Source organism: Gopherus evgoodei, chromosome 23 (assembly GCF_007399415.2).
Source record: "Gopherus evgoodei ecotype Sinaloan lineage chromosome 23, rGopEvg1_v1.p, whole genome shotgun sequence".
Taxonomy (NCBI): domain Eukaryota; kingdom Metazoa; phylum Chordata; order Testudines; family Testudinidae; genus Gopherus; species Gopherus evgoodei.
Window position 1 is genome coordinate 2,355,777 of NC_044344.1, and position 19,305 is coordinate 2,375,081.

The 19,305-nt window shown below is 41.0% G+C and overlaps 1 protein-coding gene across 1 annotated transcript; it reads left to right on the forward strand.

The window, feature by feature from the left end:
• Positions 1–9,882: 9,882 nt before the first annotated feature.
• LOC115638865 (keratin, type I cytoskeletal 15-like) lies at positions 9,883–18,875 on the forward strand. Its single transcript, XM_030540883.1, has 8 exons — positions 9,883–10,503; positions 12,964–13,046; positions 13,845–14,001; positions 14,699–14,860; positions 16,335–16,460; positions 16,676–16,902; positions 17,736–18,124; positions 18,850–18,875. The coding sequence occupies exons 1-8, from the start codon at positions 9,883–9,885 to the stop codon at positions 18,873–18,875; spliced, it is 1,791 nt and encodes a 596-aa protein (XP_030396743.1).
• Positions 18,876–19,305: the final 430 nt, after the last annotated feature.

Below are 19,305 nucleotides of genomic sequence, written 5' to 3' on the forward strand. Positions count from 1 at the left end.
TGGAAAATACAGGTTTAATAGCTGCAAGGTGATTCTGGGATGCATTTTAGACAAACTCCTAGCCAGAGCTGTCTTGATAGTTAAAGATTTCCAAGCAGGGTCACGCAGCAGCTTTTGGTAGCACAAGTGTGTGAGGTCCAGACAGAAACAGCTGGAGCATGGTTGTAGCAGTTGCTTCTCCTTACTTAGACACAGGCAGTTGGACTCTCTCAATCCTAGCTCAGGCTTTTATCAAACTTGGCCATTTTCTCCCATCAGTCCCTATGTCTCTCACAACAACCCCTACCCCCGCCCAATATCAATGGAAAACCTGACATGACAGAGGCGGAAGATCTTTTTGTGAAGATCCTTCTCTGTGAAGTCTCAAATTTGTATAGACAATTACAGACCTGGCTGATGTTGCTGAGTTTGCTAACCAGTTGCTACAGGCTCCATGTCTCCCTCCATCCTCTCTTTCCAGTTTTTCAATTTGCACCAAAATCAATAAGATTCTGCCCATTGGTGTCTAGAATATTCCCTGATATTTTAGAATTGAGCAGATGTGGCATTTCAAAATTATCATGTTCCATCCAAACAGAGAAATGCCATCAAGCTAGGCGTAGGCTATTATTATGCTGACGACACCCATCACTAAATCCTTCACCAGTCCCACCCCTGAATCTATCTTCACCTATCTCAAATATCAATATCTGGCTCTTTCGTAACTTTTTTCAGTTGACTTATTGACAAATGAATTTCTCTCAAACACTCTCAATTCTGGCCTCTCTTTTGTCTCTACTGTCTATAATCTTGGAGGCTCCATAGCTTTTCTTTGAACCTCATATTGTTAAAATCGATATTTCTGTCTACTATAACCCACACTTGGCTCTATTACTTTCATGCATTCTCTGTTCCTTCTTTGATTACTCCAATTTTCTCTTCTTTAGACTCTGTGGTACTCATAGACAAACTCCAGTCTGTTCAGAATAGGGTAGCACGTCCAGTGAGGGAGCATTGTTTAGTGCCCTGTTTCTCAACCGGTGGGTCGCAAACCCCAGATTGATCTAAAAGGCAAAAGGGGGTTGTGAGGTGTTGAAAATTTAATTATGATTTTAAAGCAAAGAAAATAAAACATTCCAGAATAACTTTAGGGTGGCCAAAACCTTTAAAATTTGTGACGTCAAATGTATTAATAGCGCCACCCATTTCAAGTTCACACACATAACCCTCTCCTGCTTTCTCTCTCCCTCACTCCCTATGCACCTTGAAGGTCAAGTATTCCCTGTGAACCTCTCAAAACACATGCACCACGTGCACGCGCACACACACACATACATACATCAATTATACAGGCTTATCATGGATACATTTTTACTGTTACTTTTATAGCAAATATAAAGAGGTAACACATTTTTTTGACTTCACATAAGGGATTGCCAACCCGAAAAGTGGTTTGATCATGGAAATGGGAGTCTTGAACACCTGAGCTCCTCATCCATCTGTGCCAGTGACTCACTGTGTAGCTTTATTTAAGTCACTTAGTTTATGTGGGTCTGTTTCCTCATCTTGAACAAGGATAAAAGCATTTTCTTGCCTACCTCATAGGGTTGTTGTCAGGATTTGGTTAATGTTTGTAAAGTGCCATCGAAATGCTAAGCATTATTAATATTCTCACCCTAAAATAGAAACGTGATTACATCAGCTGTTCAGCAAGACCTTCACTGTCTCCCTAGCTACTACAAAATCATGCTAAGTTTTGTTGTAACGTGTTGTTAGCTTGGACTGCTCAAGACCTGAATGCTTGTGTAGGAGGAACTCTGAGCTGGCTTCTTAAATACCTTTACGCTGTTTCACATCTGATACTCCTTGATGAAACATAGGAACCTTGTCTTATAACAGGCTTATTCAAAGTGATACAAGCTACAAAAGTGAGATCTTGGAAGAGTGTTGTCGTTTTCATAATGTAATAAAAATACTGTAATGATAAATAATAAGTAATAAATATTGTGTAATAAAATGTGTTTTTATGACATGCTTATATTTCCAAGATCAATACTTTTTATAATTCATACTCAGGTAAAGGAGAAAATCCCAGGAAATATTCATTTTTAGGAGGGGGTTTGTAAGACTTGACATTTTAGTGAAAGGGGTTCACAGGTTGTTAAAATTTGGGAACTGCTGCTCTAGCCCTGTTTATTCTCTTGGCTCTGTGAGTTCTGTCTTTCTGTTCCCAACTGTTTCATTTTATTTCAGAGATATACGCCACAGGGAGAACTGACATGCCTATGAACCAAGGAACAATCTCTAGACTTAGGATTCTAGTCCCTTTTTATCCAATCATGTCCTTTTCCCCTTGGCCAGTATATCTACAGATGCCTGCCTGTCTGCCGGGCTGGTGTTGATCTTCAAGCTATCACCTGATCGCTCGCATGATGGCATCATCTGGGAGACAGCTGTTTAGTCACAGCTGAGGTGAGCCCAATTCCTCATAAAAGACCAGGGTGTACTGTTGCTTAAAGCATAACCTCATTATAATAGAGTTACAAGTGACAATAGGCAGAACACAACCTGCAAGGTTGGGAGCAGAACTCACTAAATAGTTGAACACTAAACTGTCTGAGATCAGACAGTTAAATATTACATGTGACAAACTCCTGAACTAGCACTAACTGGAATGTTATCAATATTAATATATTGTATTGTGCAATGTGTTATATAATCATAGAAATGTAGGGCTGCAAGGGACCTTGAAATATCATCAAATCCAGAGCCCTGTGCTGAGGCAAGACCAAGTAAATCTAGACCAGGGGTGGGCAAACTACAGCCTGCGGGCCAGATCCGGGCCCTCAGGGCTTTGGATCCAGCCCGCAGCACTGCCAGCACCACATCCCTGCAGCCCCTGGAGGTGGAGGAGGGGCAGAGGGCTCTATGCATTGCCCTTGCATCCAGGTACAACCCTCAGCAGCTCCCATGGTCAAGAACAGGGAACCGCAGCCAATGGGAGCTTCGAGGGAGGTACTTGGAGGCGCAGCAAGGGCAGCACATGCAAAGCCCTCTGCCCCCCCTCCCCCAGTGCCTTGGCCCCGGTGCACGCCACTGCCACCCCGGAGCCGCCTGAGGCAAGCTGTGCTGGGCCAGAGCCCGAACCTCTCCTGTAACCCACCCCCCAACTCTCTGCCCTAAGCCCCTGCCTGCATTTTGCCCCTCTCCTGCACCCCAACCACCTGCCCTGAGCCCCCTTGTACACCCTGCACCCCTCCTGCACCCAACCCTCCTGCCCTGAGGTCCCTGCTGCACCCTGCACCCCTGTGCACCTCAACTCCCTTCTCTGAGCCCCCTCATATATCCCACACCCCTCCTCTGCCCCAATCCCTTGCCCTGAGCCCCTTCCTGAACACCACACCTCCTCCCAAACCCCACACTCCCTCCCTCCTGGAGCCCAACCCCCTGCCCCGGCCCTGCATACAAATTTACCCACCCAGATGTGGCCCTTGGCCCAAAAAGTTTGCCTACCCCTGATCTAGACCATCCCTGACAGGTGTTCACCCACCCTATTCTTAAAATCCTCCACAGAGGGGATTCCACAGCTCCTTTGAAAGCCTATTCTAGAGCTTAACTACCCTTATAATTGGAAAGTTTTTCCTGACAGCTAACCTAAATCTCCCTTGCTGCAGGTTAAGCCCATTACTTCCTGTTCTACCTTCAGTGGACATAGAGACTAATTGATCACAGTCCGCTTTACAACAGCCCTTAAGATATTTCAAGACTTATATCAGGTCCTCCCTTAGTTTTCTTTTCTCAAGACTAAACATGTCCAGTTTTTTTAGCCTTTCCTCATTGGTCAAATAAGTTTTCTAAATCTCTCCATTGTATTTAAATCTTTCCAAAAAGTATGGCACCCAAAACCAGGGCCGCCCGGAGTGGGGATGTGGGGGAAATGGGACAATTTGCCTCAGGCCTTGGGCGGTCTGGGTCTCCGGCGGCACTTCAGCAGTGGGCCCTTCACTCGCTTCAGATCTTTTGTGGCAGGTCCTTCAGTGCTGTCGAAGATGCACAGTGAGTGAAGGACCTGCTGCCACTGCCGCCGACGACTCTGAGCGCCGGCCAGTGAGTACAAGAGCTGCAGCGGGTGGTGCCTTTTCTTACGTCCGCTCCCCCGCTTTGCACAAGGCCCCCTGAATCCTCTGGGAGGGCCTGCCCAAAACCGGACATAGTACTCCAGGTGAGGCCTCACCAGCGTCAGGTAGATTGGGACAATCACCTCCCATGTTTTACAAATGCCATTTCTGTTAATATATTCCAGAATATTATCTTTTTTTGCAGCTGCATTACGTTGTTGACTCGTATTTGTTTAGTGATCCACTATAGCCACCAGATCATTTTAGTAATACTATCATCTGACCATTACTTCCTGTTTTGTAGTTGCACATTTAATTTTTCCTTCCTAAGTGAAGTTCTTTGCACTTGTCTTTACTGAATTTCTTCTTGTTGATTTCAGACCAATTCTCCAATTTGTCAAAGCTATTTTTGAATTCTAATCCTGTTCTCCAAAATGCTTGCAATCCCTCCCAGATTGGTATCAACTGCAAACTGTATAAGCTTATTCTCCACTCTATTATCCAAGTCATTAATGAAAATATTGACAAGTACTGGACCCAGGAAAGACCCCTGCAGAAACCCACTAGGTACACCCTCCAAATCTGAGGGTGAACTAGTGATAGCTACTCTTTGAGTATGGTCTTTCAACCAGTTGTGCACCCACTTAACAATAATTTCATCTCGATCACATTTTCCGAGTTTGCTTATGAGAATGTCATGTAGGACTGTGTCAAAAACCTTACTAAAATCAAGATATATCATGTCTACTGCTTCCCCCTATCCACTAGGCCAGTAACCCTGTCAAATAATGATGCTGACCTATTCGGAGTTATATTTGCAGTTAGTAGGATTATAATAATATACAGTTTGCAAAAGCATTTTTGATTCTTCAAGATGGAATATGCGATGTGAACGTACTATAACATCACTTTCTGCAGCATTTTCCTCCTTATCTAAAGTTCACACCTGTTCTCACACAGCATGTAGAATGTCATGGTTGTAACTGCTGTCTTTGTAAAGCAGTTGTAGTAAAGACACATTGTAAAATTAGATCGCATCACTAAATAATTTATTTCATACCCTGAAAGTAAAACAATAACATCTAATGAATACCCACTTACATTACCTAGATCAGGGAACCTAAGGACTACCGAAGCATGAACAAAGCCAGAGCAAGCCAGGCAGGTTGAATATTTTATGCTCCCTGGAGTATAGTTTGCCAACCTCTCTAATTTTTTTCTGTTTCTTTTTGATGCCAGTATAGTAAGGCGTGCTTTGGGTTATAACTGAGGTGCACTGGCCGAGTTGTATGGAAAATCCAGATCTGGAATAGCGGGGACAGTGCAAGCAAAGCGGTGCACAGACACAGGACTAGAAAAGCAGACGCACTGAAGGCCAGGAATTAAGTACATTAGCAGAGCTGTGTGGGGTACCGTAGCTGAAAATGGAGGGACTGCTGTAGGTGAAGTTTGGGTAGTATTGATAGAGCTGTGTGGAGAACCTTGCACAGTATCTGCATTCATTATGATTAATCAGTGCTAATTTTATGAACATCAAGTCCTGCAATTTGCAGACTGTATCTGATGTTTCCATTAGTTACTCAAGAAGCTTACTGCAATACATGTTGGAGCAAGATCTTCTGAACAGCCATAGGCAAAAATAAATTAGCACAGACAATCCTGCAAAAACCCTTCACTCTCAGAATAATTTGCTTTCTGGAGCTGAAAGAATAAATGTAATTTTGTTAGCACATTTCTACTTGCCTAGAGAAGATTTAAATTAATCCCATGATTTCTTAGGCTGATCTAACTCGCCAGGCCACGTGTGAGTGTACAGAAGTACTTCCCGCTGAGAAAGCTGCTCCCTTATTGGACTACAGCAGGAAAAAAATGGAAGAAAAGGGGCAACATTCTTTAGTTTGATGGTAAACTGGCAAACTTTCTCCTTAGAAACCATCCATCTCCATCACGTATTTCCTGGTGCTTTCCCTACTCTTTTTATGAGCAGGGGATCTTGGTTGCTTAGGGACATATTTACTTTGAATATTTATTTCCAACCATAATTTCCTATTTGTAATATCAGAGTAAGGTCCTTTGGAAATTATCATGATTTCACAGAGTATTATGAAATTAGCTGGACATAAACAGCTAGGGCAGATTCCTAAGCAAAATCAATCAATCAATCAAAAAATCCTGTTTTCAAGCAGAAGTTTCTGGTAACAGTTGGGGGGAAGAGACTGTCATATATAACAGCAGAAAGGTTTATAAAGTTTACCACAAGGTATTAGACGTGGTTGGATGTACTTGTACATATTTAACTTCCTCAGACAGACAAACAAGCGTTGGTGTATTTTTTTGCAAGTCCATTTCGTATACAACAGCCTCATGAACTGCCTAAATTAAGAGTCTCTGGGTTGTGGTGAAGTACACAATGGGGTTAACTGTTTGTGGACTTTGTCTTTGGTCTGATGCTCACCAGCTCTATCATTGATATGTACTGTTGGGGCCTGGGATAGAGGCAAAGAGGGAGAGAGAGTCGAAGGAAATCAACATCATTTTAAATCCATCACATGCATGTGGATTTAACAGCCATTTAAGTATTAGAGTGAGACTAAAAGAGTCTCTGAGACTAACTAAAGTACTGAAAGTAGGATGGAGTGTTATTAGGGATTTTAAAAAGACAGGACTAGGGGAAATCTCATGTCTGGAAATCTCATATTTTGGTTTCTTGTAATTATATTAAATACTTAATTGTGAAATTATTCATGTTTTTAGCATTATGTATCCAGTTTATATTGTGAGGAAAGAATTTAAAACATTTAAAAATCTTTATAATTTATTATTATTTTACAGCCCCTCCAAATGTGCTGGGCATGTCTAGACTGGCAGTAAGACAAAACCTTGCCCTGAGGAGCTTTCAACCTAAAATACATCATATAGGACAGGAGGAGGGAAAAGGATGCAGGTTCTTTAACTTGAGCAGACTGAAAGCCTCCATAAAAGTGATCAGGTTATTTCAGAGAACTTGATGCAAATACTTTTGCTCTTGTTGCACACACTCCAGAGAACCTTCAGTTCATTACCAACCCAATGTATGTAAAATAGGTCTAATAAAATGAAAGTAATGTACTAGCCTGCGCCTGGGAAAGCATATGTAAGACATAGCACTAGGATCAGTGGGAAACTCAGCATGATAATTGATTTCAGTTACCTTATGGAATTTTGTCAAAGAGGGCCCTCACTAACCAAAAATATGCTACCTGCATAAAAAAAGACACAGAAAAGACATTTTGCATATGGCAAATTGCATCTTTCAGTCAAGCACCAGTAAGGTATCACACAAAAAACCAAAGTTTACATTTACTCTGTTGTAGGTTGCCACCTTGCTTTCCATTTGTGAAACAAGGACAAGTTACCATCTCATCAAGGAGAATAAAATATTTCCTCACCATTATAACAAATGGCAAGATAAAATCATAAACAGTGAACTTCTGCAAAGAGAATGCATAATGAGCAATCAAGGAAACACAGAGGCACAGCTTTATCGGACGGACATGTCCCCAGATGGCACCCAGTGGGCTGAGAAAGAAAATGTTGTATAATGATTTGTTAAAGCAGCCAGAAACGAAGACGCAGAAAGAAATCTTGAAAAAGAACCTTGCACATTGTGACAGATGTCAATTCGTGATAAGTGACTGCAACAAATCAAATAGGTTGCATAGTCAGGGTAACATTTGCAAATCCATAGAGAGCTTGCAAAACAGGCCATCAGAGATACAAGGACAAATGATGATGACACTCTAGGCGTGTCTCACTGTGCTTTTAGCTGGTGGAGTATGGGGTGAAAATACTGTTCCATACCAGTTGCTAAATCTCACAACAGAATCACAACTCACTAAACCAGCAATCACAAAATATCACAAAGGCAGGATAGTGTTAAAAATAATTCAGTAATATCCAACACTCGATAGTGCAAAACCAGTCCAGTTTCCTCAAACCACAGCTGCCAGGGGATTTGTAGTCCTCTGAGGTTTAATTCCCATGAGGAAGATCACAAGAGTACTGATAGGTGAATTTTACAATGTTTAGAGGCCGATTTCAAATAAGCAATCCAGGGTTTGGATGTTGACCTGAATTTACTAAACCTCGTATGTATACAAATATGGGCTGGAACTCTCACAAGAACAGACTTCTGGGCTGCAGTGGGGTTGAGGTTCTGGATCTGGCAAAGGAAAAAGTTAATTAATCAATTAACAACAATTCATACCATCAGACAAATGCTTTTTGGAGGTGACTGATTCTGGAAGCAAGCTGTTATACTCAGTGTTGGTTGGCCATTTCCATGACAATACTCAGAATACTCTTTTAGCTTTCTCAGAAACAGGGCTGGTGTCCAAACACTCAGTGAAAATATTAGGATTGTTTGGGGGTACTGCCTCTCCACAGACTGCTACAACAAGCATGCTTGGAGAATTTTTGAAGCTACCCACACCTTTTGATCCCCTACTTTAGCACAGAATTTCGAAATTTAAGATAGAAAAGACCTATAGGCCATACGGTCCTTACCCCTTTAGGATCAGAGCAAGATTCTTCCATAAAGCATCTTTGCTAGTGCTTTGTCCAGTGTAATTTTAATTGATTCAAGTTATGGGACTTCCAACGTTTTCCCTGGATACTATTTCAGACTCTCTAAGATCTCTTTACTAAGAGAATACATAACACTCTAACAATAGATGGAATTGACACTTTCTACCACCCTAAGAACTTTCAGCACTATGGTTTATGAAAACTCTTCAGCTTAATACAGCTTCTCACCGCACTGCAACTGATTTTATAATAACGTTATAGTACAACTGATTTTATTATGATTTCATATTGAATGTCCCTCTCCTAGATAAGAATAGTTAAAGAGATATGTGCTGCAAATAAACTGTAATTTATTCTTTCTCTATAACATTCTGAGGGCTGTAGTATAGTTTTCTTCATAAGAAAAGTTGATGATTTAAAAATATTAATACAGATGCACTGTTTGGAATAGACTTCAGATACGTATAATAACTGTCTTGATACCGGGATTGTTGTAGCAAAAACACACACACTCCAGACAAGTTAAATAGCTTCAGTAGTAAAAATATATTGCAAAGTTTTATCCACTGAGACAAAAATAAGAGCAGAATGAAAATGGAAATATACAGAATATGAAAATATAAAAGAGAACAGAAATATTCTATAACTATAGTTAATTACAACAATCAAAGCAAACAAAATGGAAGAATAAATAAATACTCAACATGAATCTGAGGGCTTTGGGATTAATTTTCTCTATTTCATACAGGGAAATGGAATTTGGAAAAGAACTTTATTGACCAATTATGCCAGAGAGACACTATTCAGTAGTTGCCTTTTGCAGTTTATTGTACTACAGAAACCTTCTTGCTATGATGAAAGAGGTGCAAATGAGATGAGTGAGGCAAGGCACTGCACTGAACTATCTAACACAGAGATCCACATTAATACATCCATCCCACTGCAATTACATTTTTTTTGTCTCCAACAAAGATACACTGAAAAAAATCAGCAATGTGTCCTTGATTGTCTTGATATTAAAAAATCCCTTTGGCAAACTTTTCTTGGCATCAACAATATGGTTACCAAATGCCCTGGGAAGAGGAAACACCCTAATGGTGACACCCAATGTGTAAGGTATAAATAGAAATCAGAGGACATCAAAAATTTACAGTCTGAGTCTTTATCAGGCTGTGCAACTAAACTTGGGCTTTGGGTTGGACGCTTAACTGCTATCACTATGAGTCGTAGCACTAAGACTACGATTACCTCTTCTTCAGTTGCTGGAGGTGGCGGTGGAGGACGTATCTCTAGTGGAGGTGGTGGTGGGCATTCTTCAAGCTCTACTAGAAAGATAACCAGTGGTGGAAGCTTTTCTGGTAGAAGTTATGGTGGAGGAGGTTCCAGATGTGGTTACGGAGTGGGAATAAGCAGTGGTGGTTATGGAGGAGGAATAAGCAGTGGCAGTTGTGGAGGGGGAATAGTTGGTGGTAGTTATGGAGGGGGAATAAGCAGTGGTAGTTATGGAGGGGGCTTTGGATCAAGTTGTGGCTACGGGGGATTTGATGGTGGTTATGGAGGTGGCTTTGGTGGGGTTGGTGGCTTTGGTGGGGTTGGTGGCTTTGGGGGAGGTGGTGGCTTTGGTGGTGATGATACTGGCATCCTCTCCAACAATGAAAAGCTGACCATGCAGAACCTTAATGACCGCCTGGCTTCTTACCTGCGTAAGGTGCGAGCTTTGGAAGAAGAAAATGCTAATCTTGAGAATTTAATCAGGGAATGGTATCAGAGGCAAGGTCCAATTGTTACATCAAAGGACTTTAGTCGCTATTATAAAGAAATTGAAGACCTTAACAATCAGGTAAGCTATTATTTTTCAGACAAGTTTTATTAATTATAAAGGCTTCTCTTTGAGACTATGCACAGCTACTTAGGCAGACAGCACGTAAAATATTTCATGTAGTATGAGATTACATACAAGCAATCAAAAATTAGGACATGCCAGCATTAAGGTTACCTGTACAGATGGAATCTTCGGAGGTTTTACTAAACTCTAACAAGTATCTACCAAGCATGTGCAATCTCAGATTTTCACAGGCTCATAACTTGGCCAGTTTTGGACTGATTTTACAGGGTCAGCAAAAGGCATGTCCTTTATGCCAGGGCACAGCCTCCTGCCAAATTCTGAGTATCTGTTCCAAAAGATGGAGGTGCTAAAACTCTACAAAACGTTAGAAAGAGCTTTTTTTTTTTACATAGACAAAACATTGTAATTTACCTAACCTTGTCTAGAGAAATAGCTGAACTGATTCTGCTAAATTATATATTTTTAAAAGGAGGCGGGACTCTGGCATGCACAAGCCGAGGGGCAAGCAGGGGCATCCCCCAATCTCCGTGCGGTAAGAGGGAGGAAGCAGTAGGGTGACTGGCTGCCGGCTCAGAGCTCCTGCTCTGCTCATCCCTACAGCTGCAGCCTGCTGCTTCTCCTTCCTTGCTGTTGGAATCCCACCTGTTGCCCCTGACTCACCTGGAAAGCAGCCAGTAGTGCTGGGACTCCAGCAGCATGGCTGGAGAGGTAGCAGGCTGCAGCTGTAGGGGTGGGGGAGGACCCTGCAGCCAGCTGTCATGCTGCTTCCAATCCTCGCTGCCCAGGCTGCGCATGCCGCAAGGCAGGAGATAAAAAACAAAACAACCTGAAGTAGACACCTGGCATGGAAAAATTCTTGTAACGTTTGGTAAAGTTATAAGCAACTAAAACAGTCTTGTACAGGAAAGCATCAGGCAATCTTAACTTTAGGCATCACTATGTGTGCCACTTGCAATACATATTGCAGACACAAATGAAGACCATTATAAAAAACTCTTTTGTGAGGATATCAATACACTTGTAATCCATTTATAATGGACCCTTTTCTCAACAGAACAACGTTTTTAAAAAGACAAATAGATTTTAGTCATGGTTCACGGGGAAAAATTTACTAATCTGAGTTAATGAAAAATATTCCTTATAGGTGAAGTTGGAACTAGGATGTTTTAATAAAATATTCTTAAATATAATAAGTAAAAGAACAATGCTGTTAGTCTGATGTAACAACAATTATCAAGCTTCTCTACTGAAGTATGAAAAGACTTTTTCCTAAAATAAAATAATAAATATTTCAGTGATCTAATAGCTCTAACCAGGCATTTGGAAAAAAATTGTTTTCAAAGTTTATTCTGAAGAACTTATAAATAACTGATACCAACCTAAGGTACAGGACTGAATAACAAACTTTGAACGTAAATAATTAACTCATACCACAAACATTAAATCATATTTGACAGCATACAGAATAGTCCTATCTATATCTATATACCTGTGTATATATTATAATATAACTCTCTCTATATAACTCTCTCTATAACTATAGATGTATATATTACTAAATATATTACTAAATATATTCATACTTAATCTTTCATACATAATCTTCACAGTTTAGATGACAAAAAGCAAAAGTTTTCCAAATGTCATCTTGTCAGTGCTATTTTCTCTCTCAATGCTATTTTTGGTGATAAAAAGCCCAAACATAAAATTACATGCTTTTGACATCATGGCAATGAATTAAAGTGTTGTAGGTCTTTTCAATAAAAGGAAGAGAACTCTAAGTGTAGAAAGTAGTCAGATACTAACTGATATCCAGCACATTATAGGGGCCTGATCATTGTTCCACTCATTCCCAGTTTCCCTACCTGCCCATACCTCACTCGCTTGCATGGGAGATGGTGGAGTGACTCTGCAAAGGTTGCTTCCCAATCTTGTCCTGCTATCTGCAATGTGAATAGCCAGCACAGGGTGTGTGCATTATGGCCCCGTGTGGGTGTGTAGGATAGGCCACAAGATGAGCCTAATTTCTAATCTTTACACAGAACCGAAGTTAGACCTCCAAGATGTACGAATATTCCAGTATCCTTTATTTGAATGCACCTGTTGTTACATGCAATGATAATAATATTTTTTTTTTGCACTGTTATTTTGCGGGTTATGGGGTGTTTGTTTAATTATTCTCTTAAACAAGGTTTTACATGTTTTACAAGAGATGTAAATCATTAGTGCAGTGAATGTCTCATTAATATATACATCTTCCAAGACTGATTTTCATAGGAAGAGCACCATTGCATTTGCCTTGCAGGTGAAAAAGAAGCAACAGACACTTTTTTCTCAGATCTTTGGATTCTCCCACACTATTTATATATGATACTGCACTTGTTTGCTCCCTTTTTCTCTGTGTCAGACAAAAGAGACTGCAGGGCTGAATGTGATCTGTCACCTCTTTTTCAGATTGTTTGTTCATCTGTGGAGCTTAACAAGGTCGTTCTGAACATTGATAACACTAGGATGACTATTGAAGACTTTAAACTGAAGTGAGTAGCTCTCTTCCTTCCTGCCTGACCCAGTCATTTCCACCTCTTCGCATCAGTTCCATGAATCCACTATCCAAAGCTATCTTACAGGGGCTTACAGTATTTTACTTCCAACTACATGACAGAACAGTTATTGGAAAGAGAAGTACTCCAGCAACCACTTGGTTTTTATGAGTTACACTATCATTTTTCTCTAGAGATGCTTTAGAACAGGGGCATTCCAAGGACTTCAGTTCTTTGTTACCCACAATTTTTCTTGTGTTTCTTAGGTATTACCAATGTAGGATCAGATCCTCAGCTGGTATAAATCAGCATAGCGCCATTGACAACAATGGGATTTTGCTTATTTTTACCCACTGAGGATCTGACCCTCAGTTTTACACGGTAACTGAATAAAAAATTGATGATTCCTCACTGAAAACAGGAGACACTGGTAGGTGATATCTGTACAATGCCGACAGTGAGTGGGAACATGGAAAAGACTGAGGAAGGAGTACTAAAAATCCAGTCCATGACATTGAACTAATAGGTCAGATGGTCAGGAAGTGCTGTGTGTCTGAGCCTGCACTCACCTACACCGGTGTTAATTAGGAGTAGCTCCATTGCAGCCAATGGGATTAAAACAGTGTAAAGTCAATATAAATGCAAAGAGAATCAGGAATAAGCAAAGAGATTAAAATAAGGTAGAAAAAGGCAACTGGGTGATGAGGACCTGTTCATAAACAAACCTGACAGTGCTAGTACGGACCTAGTATTCCTCTGGCACCGCTGTTACTGACTTTCTTCTCTCTGGTTTAGATATGAGACTGAACTGGGTCTCCGCCAGAATGTGGAGAGTGATATTAATGGCTTACGCCCCCTGTTGGACCAGCTAACCCTAACCAGGTCTGACCTGGAGTTAGAGTTTGAAACCTTGAAGGAGGAACTAATTTGTCTCAAGAAAAACCACGAGGAGGTAAAATCCCCCCTTAAAATAATAATTAATGAAAATTCAATATTCAAAGAGTTTCCTTGGCTACTAGTCGCCAAATTTTTGATTTTGAGTGTCCAGCTTGAGACATCCTGGGTCTGATTTTCAGAGCTGATTGCCCACCGCTCTCACTGACTTAAGGGATGGCTAGGTGAAGTCTACTTTGAATGTTAGACCAAACTAGATTAGGGAAATGAGCAGCTTTCATTCCGCAAATTCAATTCACTGGTGAAGCCAGGGAAGAAAACAATAGATTTCATGTCTGTAAAAGCCACAAGGAAATATTTAAGCTTCTTGTGGAAATATTTTTCATGGAAGAAGTGTGATGCATTAACTGACTACCATAATGAACACTCAACATGCAAGGTCCGCAACACACTGCAAATCAAACACCCCACAGGAGGCAGAGTTGGGGCTGAGCATACAAAACTGGCCCTTTCACAGACTAAAACAGTGTTGGCCATTGTGTAGCTTAACTAGGGAGTCAAAGGTGTGGATCCTGTTCCTCTCCTGGCATATGACAGAGGAGGGTCTTGTGAGACATAAAGGGTGAATGTCAGAATCTGGCCACATGAGAAAGGGTTGTGTTGGCAGTGGGAGGGTTGTCTTCAAAACCTTCTTTGCTAAAATATGAGCTCAGAATGAGGTATTTGTTTTGGGGGGGCCTGGGTTTTCATTGCAGGAAAGTAAAGGACTGCACGTACAGATCAGTGGTGATGTTAGTGTGGAGGTCAATGCTGCTCCAGGCGAAGATCTGACAGAAATACTAAATGACTTGAGAAGAGAATATGAGCAAATCATTGAGAACAACCGTAGAGAGGTGGAAAAATGGTATGAAACCAAGGTAAGTTGCAGTAGCTATAACTATATCTCTTACAAAAAGACTTGACATACTTTGCTAGCACACACAAGTATAATAGTGGTAGGACAATTGTTCACATGTTACTTAATGCAGATCATCTTTAAATTATGCTGACAGTTTAGCACGAGAAGTTCAGAATTGGAGCGAAAGGGTTTGCTGCGAGCTAGAATTCACAGAATCATAGAAATGTGGGGCTGGAAAGGACCTTGAGAAGTTAAGTCCAGCCCTCTGCACCTATGGCAGGACCAAGTGAACCTAGACCATCCCTGACAGGTGTTTGTCCAACCTGTTTTTAAAACCCTTCAATGATGGGAATTCTACAACTTCCCTTGGAAGCCTGTTCCACAGCTTAACTGCCCTTATAGTTAGAAAGTTTTTCCTAACATCTAAACTAAACTTCCCTTGCTGCAAATTAAGCCAATTACTTCTTGTCCTACTTCCAGAGGACAGGGAGAACAATTGATCATTTTTTACCACAGCCCTTAACATATTTGAGGACTGATATCATGTCTTCCTTCAAGATTCCTTTTCTTAAGATAAAGCATGCCCAGTTTTTGTTAACCTTTCCTCAGAGGTCAGGTTTTCCAAATCTTTAACCATTTTTGATACTGTCCTTTGGATTCTTTCAAATTTGTCCTGTCTTTCCTAAAGTAGGGCATCCAGAATTGGACACAGTTCTCTGGCTGGGGCCTCAACAGTGCGGAGTAGAGTGAGACAATTACCTCCCATGTCTAACATAGAACGCTCTGTTAATACACCCCAGAATGATATTAGCCTTTTTTCACAGATGCACCACATTGTTGACTCAGGTTCAATTTGCTATCCACCAGAACTCCCAGATATTTTTCAGCAGTACCACCATCTAAACAGTTATTCCTCATGCAATTCTTCTCAGCTTGGTGTCCCCTGTGGATTTTATAAGCACTCCTTCCACTCCTTTATCCAAGTCACTAATGAAAATATTGAACAGCACTGGATCCAGGATTGGCCCCTGAAGAACCTACTACATACACCATCCAAATTTAACAGTGAATCATTGATAGCTACTCTCTAAGTACGGTCTTTCAATCAGTTGTGCATCCCCCATTTAGTAATTTTATCTAGACCACATTTTCCTGAGGTGAACCAGTATATATGTGGAATCCCTGTATTAAACAGCAAGGGAAATTCAAACCAGGCCTGGGGTGCATTGGCACTGCAGAAATGTGTGTGGAAAGTTTACACAGCCCAGTTTACATTATTCATAGACTCAGACTCATAGACTTTAAGGTCAGAAGAGACCATTATGATCAACCAGTGTGACTTCCTGCACATTGCAGGCCACAGAACCTCACCAACTCATTCAGTCTCTAGCCAGATTTACTTATTTTTGTAGATGCTTTCATGATGATAAATTCACCATATTCACTCTGTAATTACAGCGAAAACATCTTGATTGTGTATTTGCATTTTTCAGATTGCAGAAGTTCATCACGAAGTCCACTTGAGTGGTCAGGGCATAGAGTCAGGCAACAAACAGGTCACAGAGCTGAGACGTGAATATCAGAACTTGGAAATCGAGCTGCAGTCCCACCTCAGCACGGTATGTAACAGCATTTGCTTCTGTATCTCACAAATGAAACAGGACATATGGATTACACGCATGATGGGAGACCAGCCATAGTTAGTGCTGGTACACCTGTTGCTGTGAAGGATTTGCCTTATTCTTTTTGCCCTGGAGAATCCCAGTTTTCTGCATCAAAATAGGTTAAGCTTGCTACATTCCTACAGACCCTGTTCTTCCTATTCAATTCTCAGGTACAGTCTTTGCAGTCCTCCTTGGCTGACACAGAAGGTCGCTACAACCTACAGCTGCAACAGCTCCAGAACCTGATTGTCTCTGTGGAAGAAGAACTGGCAAGTATCCGATGTGAAATAGATAATCAGAATCAAGAGTACAGGCTGCTCCTTGGTATCAAGAACCAGCTGGAACAGGAGATCGCTCAGTACCGGCATCTACTTGATGAAGGAAATCAAGACATTAGGTATGTAAATTATTGAGATATCAGGGCATTACATGAAACCTCAAAGCTGGTAATTCCTGAGTGTGAATTATGTACTGAGGAGCAAAGAGAATCATGCAGTGTGAAGAACTGGTACAACAGATTCTGCAGTCACAAAACCTGCAAGGAAAGGGGCCTAATTTCATGCCACTGAGTGATCCTCCACATATTTGGAGATTTGTTTCATAAACCATAAGGTGCTCCAAAACTCATGGCATTCTTGGATTTTAGAATTGGAATAGAAATCTTATGAGTAAAATTATAATTTAAAAATTGTTCTTCTGCTGTACTACTTTGGGCTGGGCAAGAAATACCATGAAAAGAGCCCTTTTCCCATTCTTTTGCTATTTTTGATTCTAGAAAAAGCTAGGAAGTACAGAGGGAACAGTGAAAATAGAAAAGAATTTTAGTTTGAAGTTCTGGTGAAAATTCAGGTTATTTTTTATTTTACCTGAAGCAGTTGACCTGTCCTTAATTCTGATTGGTCTTAACCCATACCATGAAACAAGTAAAAATTAGTTAGCTTTATGCATTTCAATTTTGGATACCAGTGACACAGTAGGCTTTCAGAACTGGTGGGGCAGCAGAACCAAATCCGGCAAAAAATCTCTGAGCAGGGCCATGGGAAAATTCAACCTGTGGATTTGAGGTTGGTGGGGGGATGAATTTGAGTGTCATTTTCTTGATGATCTGCACTGGCCCTGGGGGTTGAGGGTGCTGGGTAATGGACAGGAAGAAGAGTGCTGGTCAGGCTTCCATGCATCTTTTGTGAAATGATTTGTTGTTTAATTCACTTTTCTCTTTTCCTTTTACAGTGTTTCACGAGAAGGAGGTGGCATTTCTTCAGGAGGAAGAATCATTGGAGGTGGAGGATCAGGAGGCAGAACCGGAGGAAGTAGCCTTACTTATGGAAGTAGCACAGGGGGAGGAAGAGGAGGTGAAAAAGGAGGAAGTTTCACTGGAGGTGGAGGATCAGGAGGCAGAACAGAAACAAGAGAAAGTAGTGTCCATTATGCTGGAGGTAGCACAGTAAGAAAAGGTGAAAGTTACTCAGGGGATGGAACAGGAGGATCAGGAGGAAAATCATGTGGTATAACTGGAGGAGGAGAGAGAATTTCAGGAGGTAGTAGTAGTTCTTCCCACTCCTATTCTTCTACCCATGGCCACTCATCTTCTCAGCCATCCAAGTCTGGTGAAATCTACGGTAAGAACTTGTTTCCTTGTTCTTTACACTCTAATTCAAACAGTAGGCTAATTGCTCATTTGGCTCAAAGGATTCCTTGTGTGGGGAACACTGCAATGTTTTATTAAGTCTCTTTTTTCTTCAAAGTGTACATGAGGCTGTTGGGGAGACTGAGGTGAATTGGATTGCAGTATCGTTGATATGCACCTGATACACTGCACTGCTCTGTACCTCATTTTTAATCAGGCCCAAATACTCTTTCTTTTCCATTATCTAGGTGTCACGGAGCCTCAATGAGAGTGAGCAGGATGAGGTTCAATTTGCACATGGCAATAATGATATTAGTTGGTTGGGTGGGATCTCAAAAGTACAGAGGGAAAGTTTCTGCCCTAGCTGCAGAGGAAGTTTGCAATTTGGGAGTGTTCTTCGACTCCAAATTGTTCCTGATGGCACTGTTGGCCAAAAACACCCTTTTCAGCTATATCTGGTTAGATGATTGCAATATTTTATTTCAAACCTAACACAATTCTTCAAATCTTTAATTACAACCACAGCTGATTTTCTTCATCTCATTTACTTTCTGCAGAACCCCATCAAAAATAAAAATTTGTAATAAAGCTCTGGAGTACCTACAGCCATCCTAGCATTTGTCCCCAGCCTGTTTTCTGTGTGTTAAACAGTAGTGCAAAGAGATTCCCCCACCCCACTAAACAAAGTAATGGCTCCTTCTCTCTCTCTCTCAACAGCATACTCAAGAAAATCCTTTGATTAACCAGGCATATCAATGATCCTCCAGCCAAACACCATCCATTTGAGCAACTTCAGACAAAGTCAGAGTGAACTCACCACATTTTCTGCATGCCTAAACAAAGAGCAAGGAGAAATGCTCCTAACAGTTATTCAGTGCTGCTGCCATCTATCCACAGAGGTCCATCAGAGCTATTCAGATGGGCTACTTTCCTGCCTATTGCTCCCTGCTTTTTCCATTCTGTAATTCCATTCTGTAATGTTCTGACAATCTGTACCAAGGTTGATAATCTGCTTTCCATGAAAAATGTCTCTAATAAAACTTTATTTCTGCTTGACGCAATCAGAAACCTATGTCTGGGAAGTATTTTCCTTTAACACACTTTTTGTTGGTATCAAATTCAGATGCAAATACCAATCCATCCTGACACAGAGTATATAGGAATGGGTCAGTT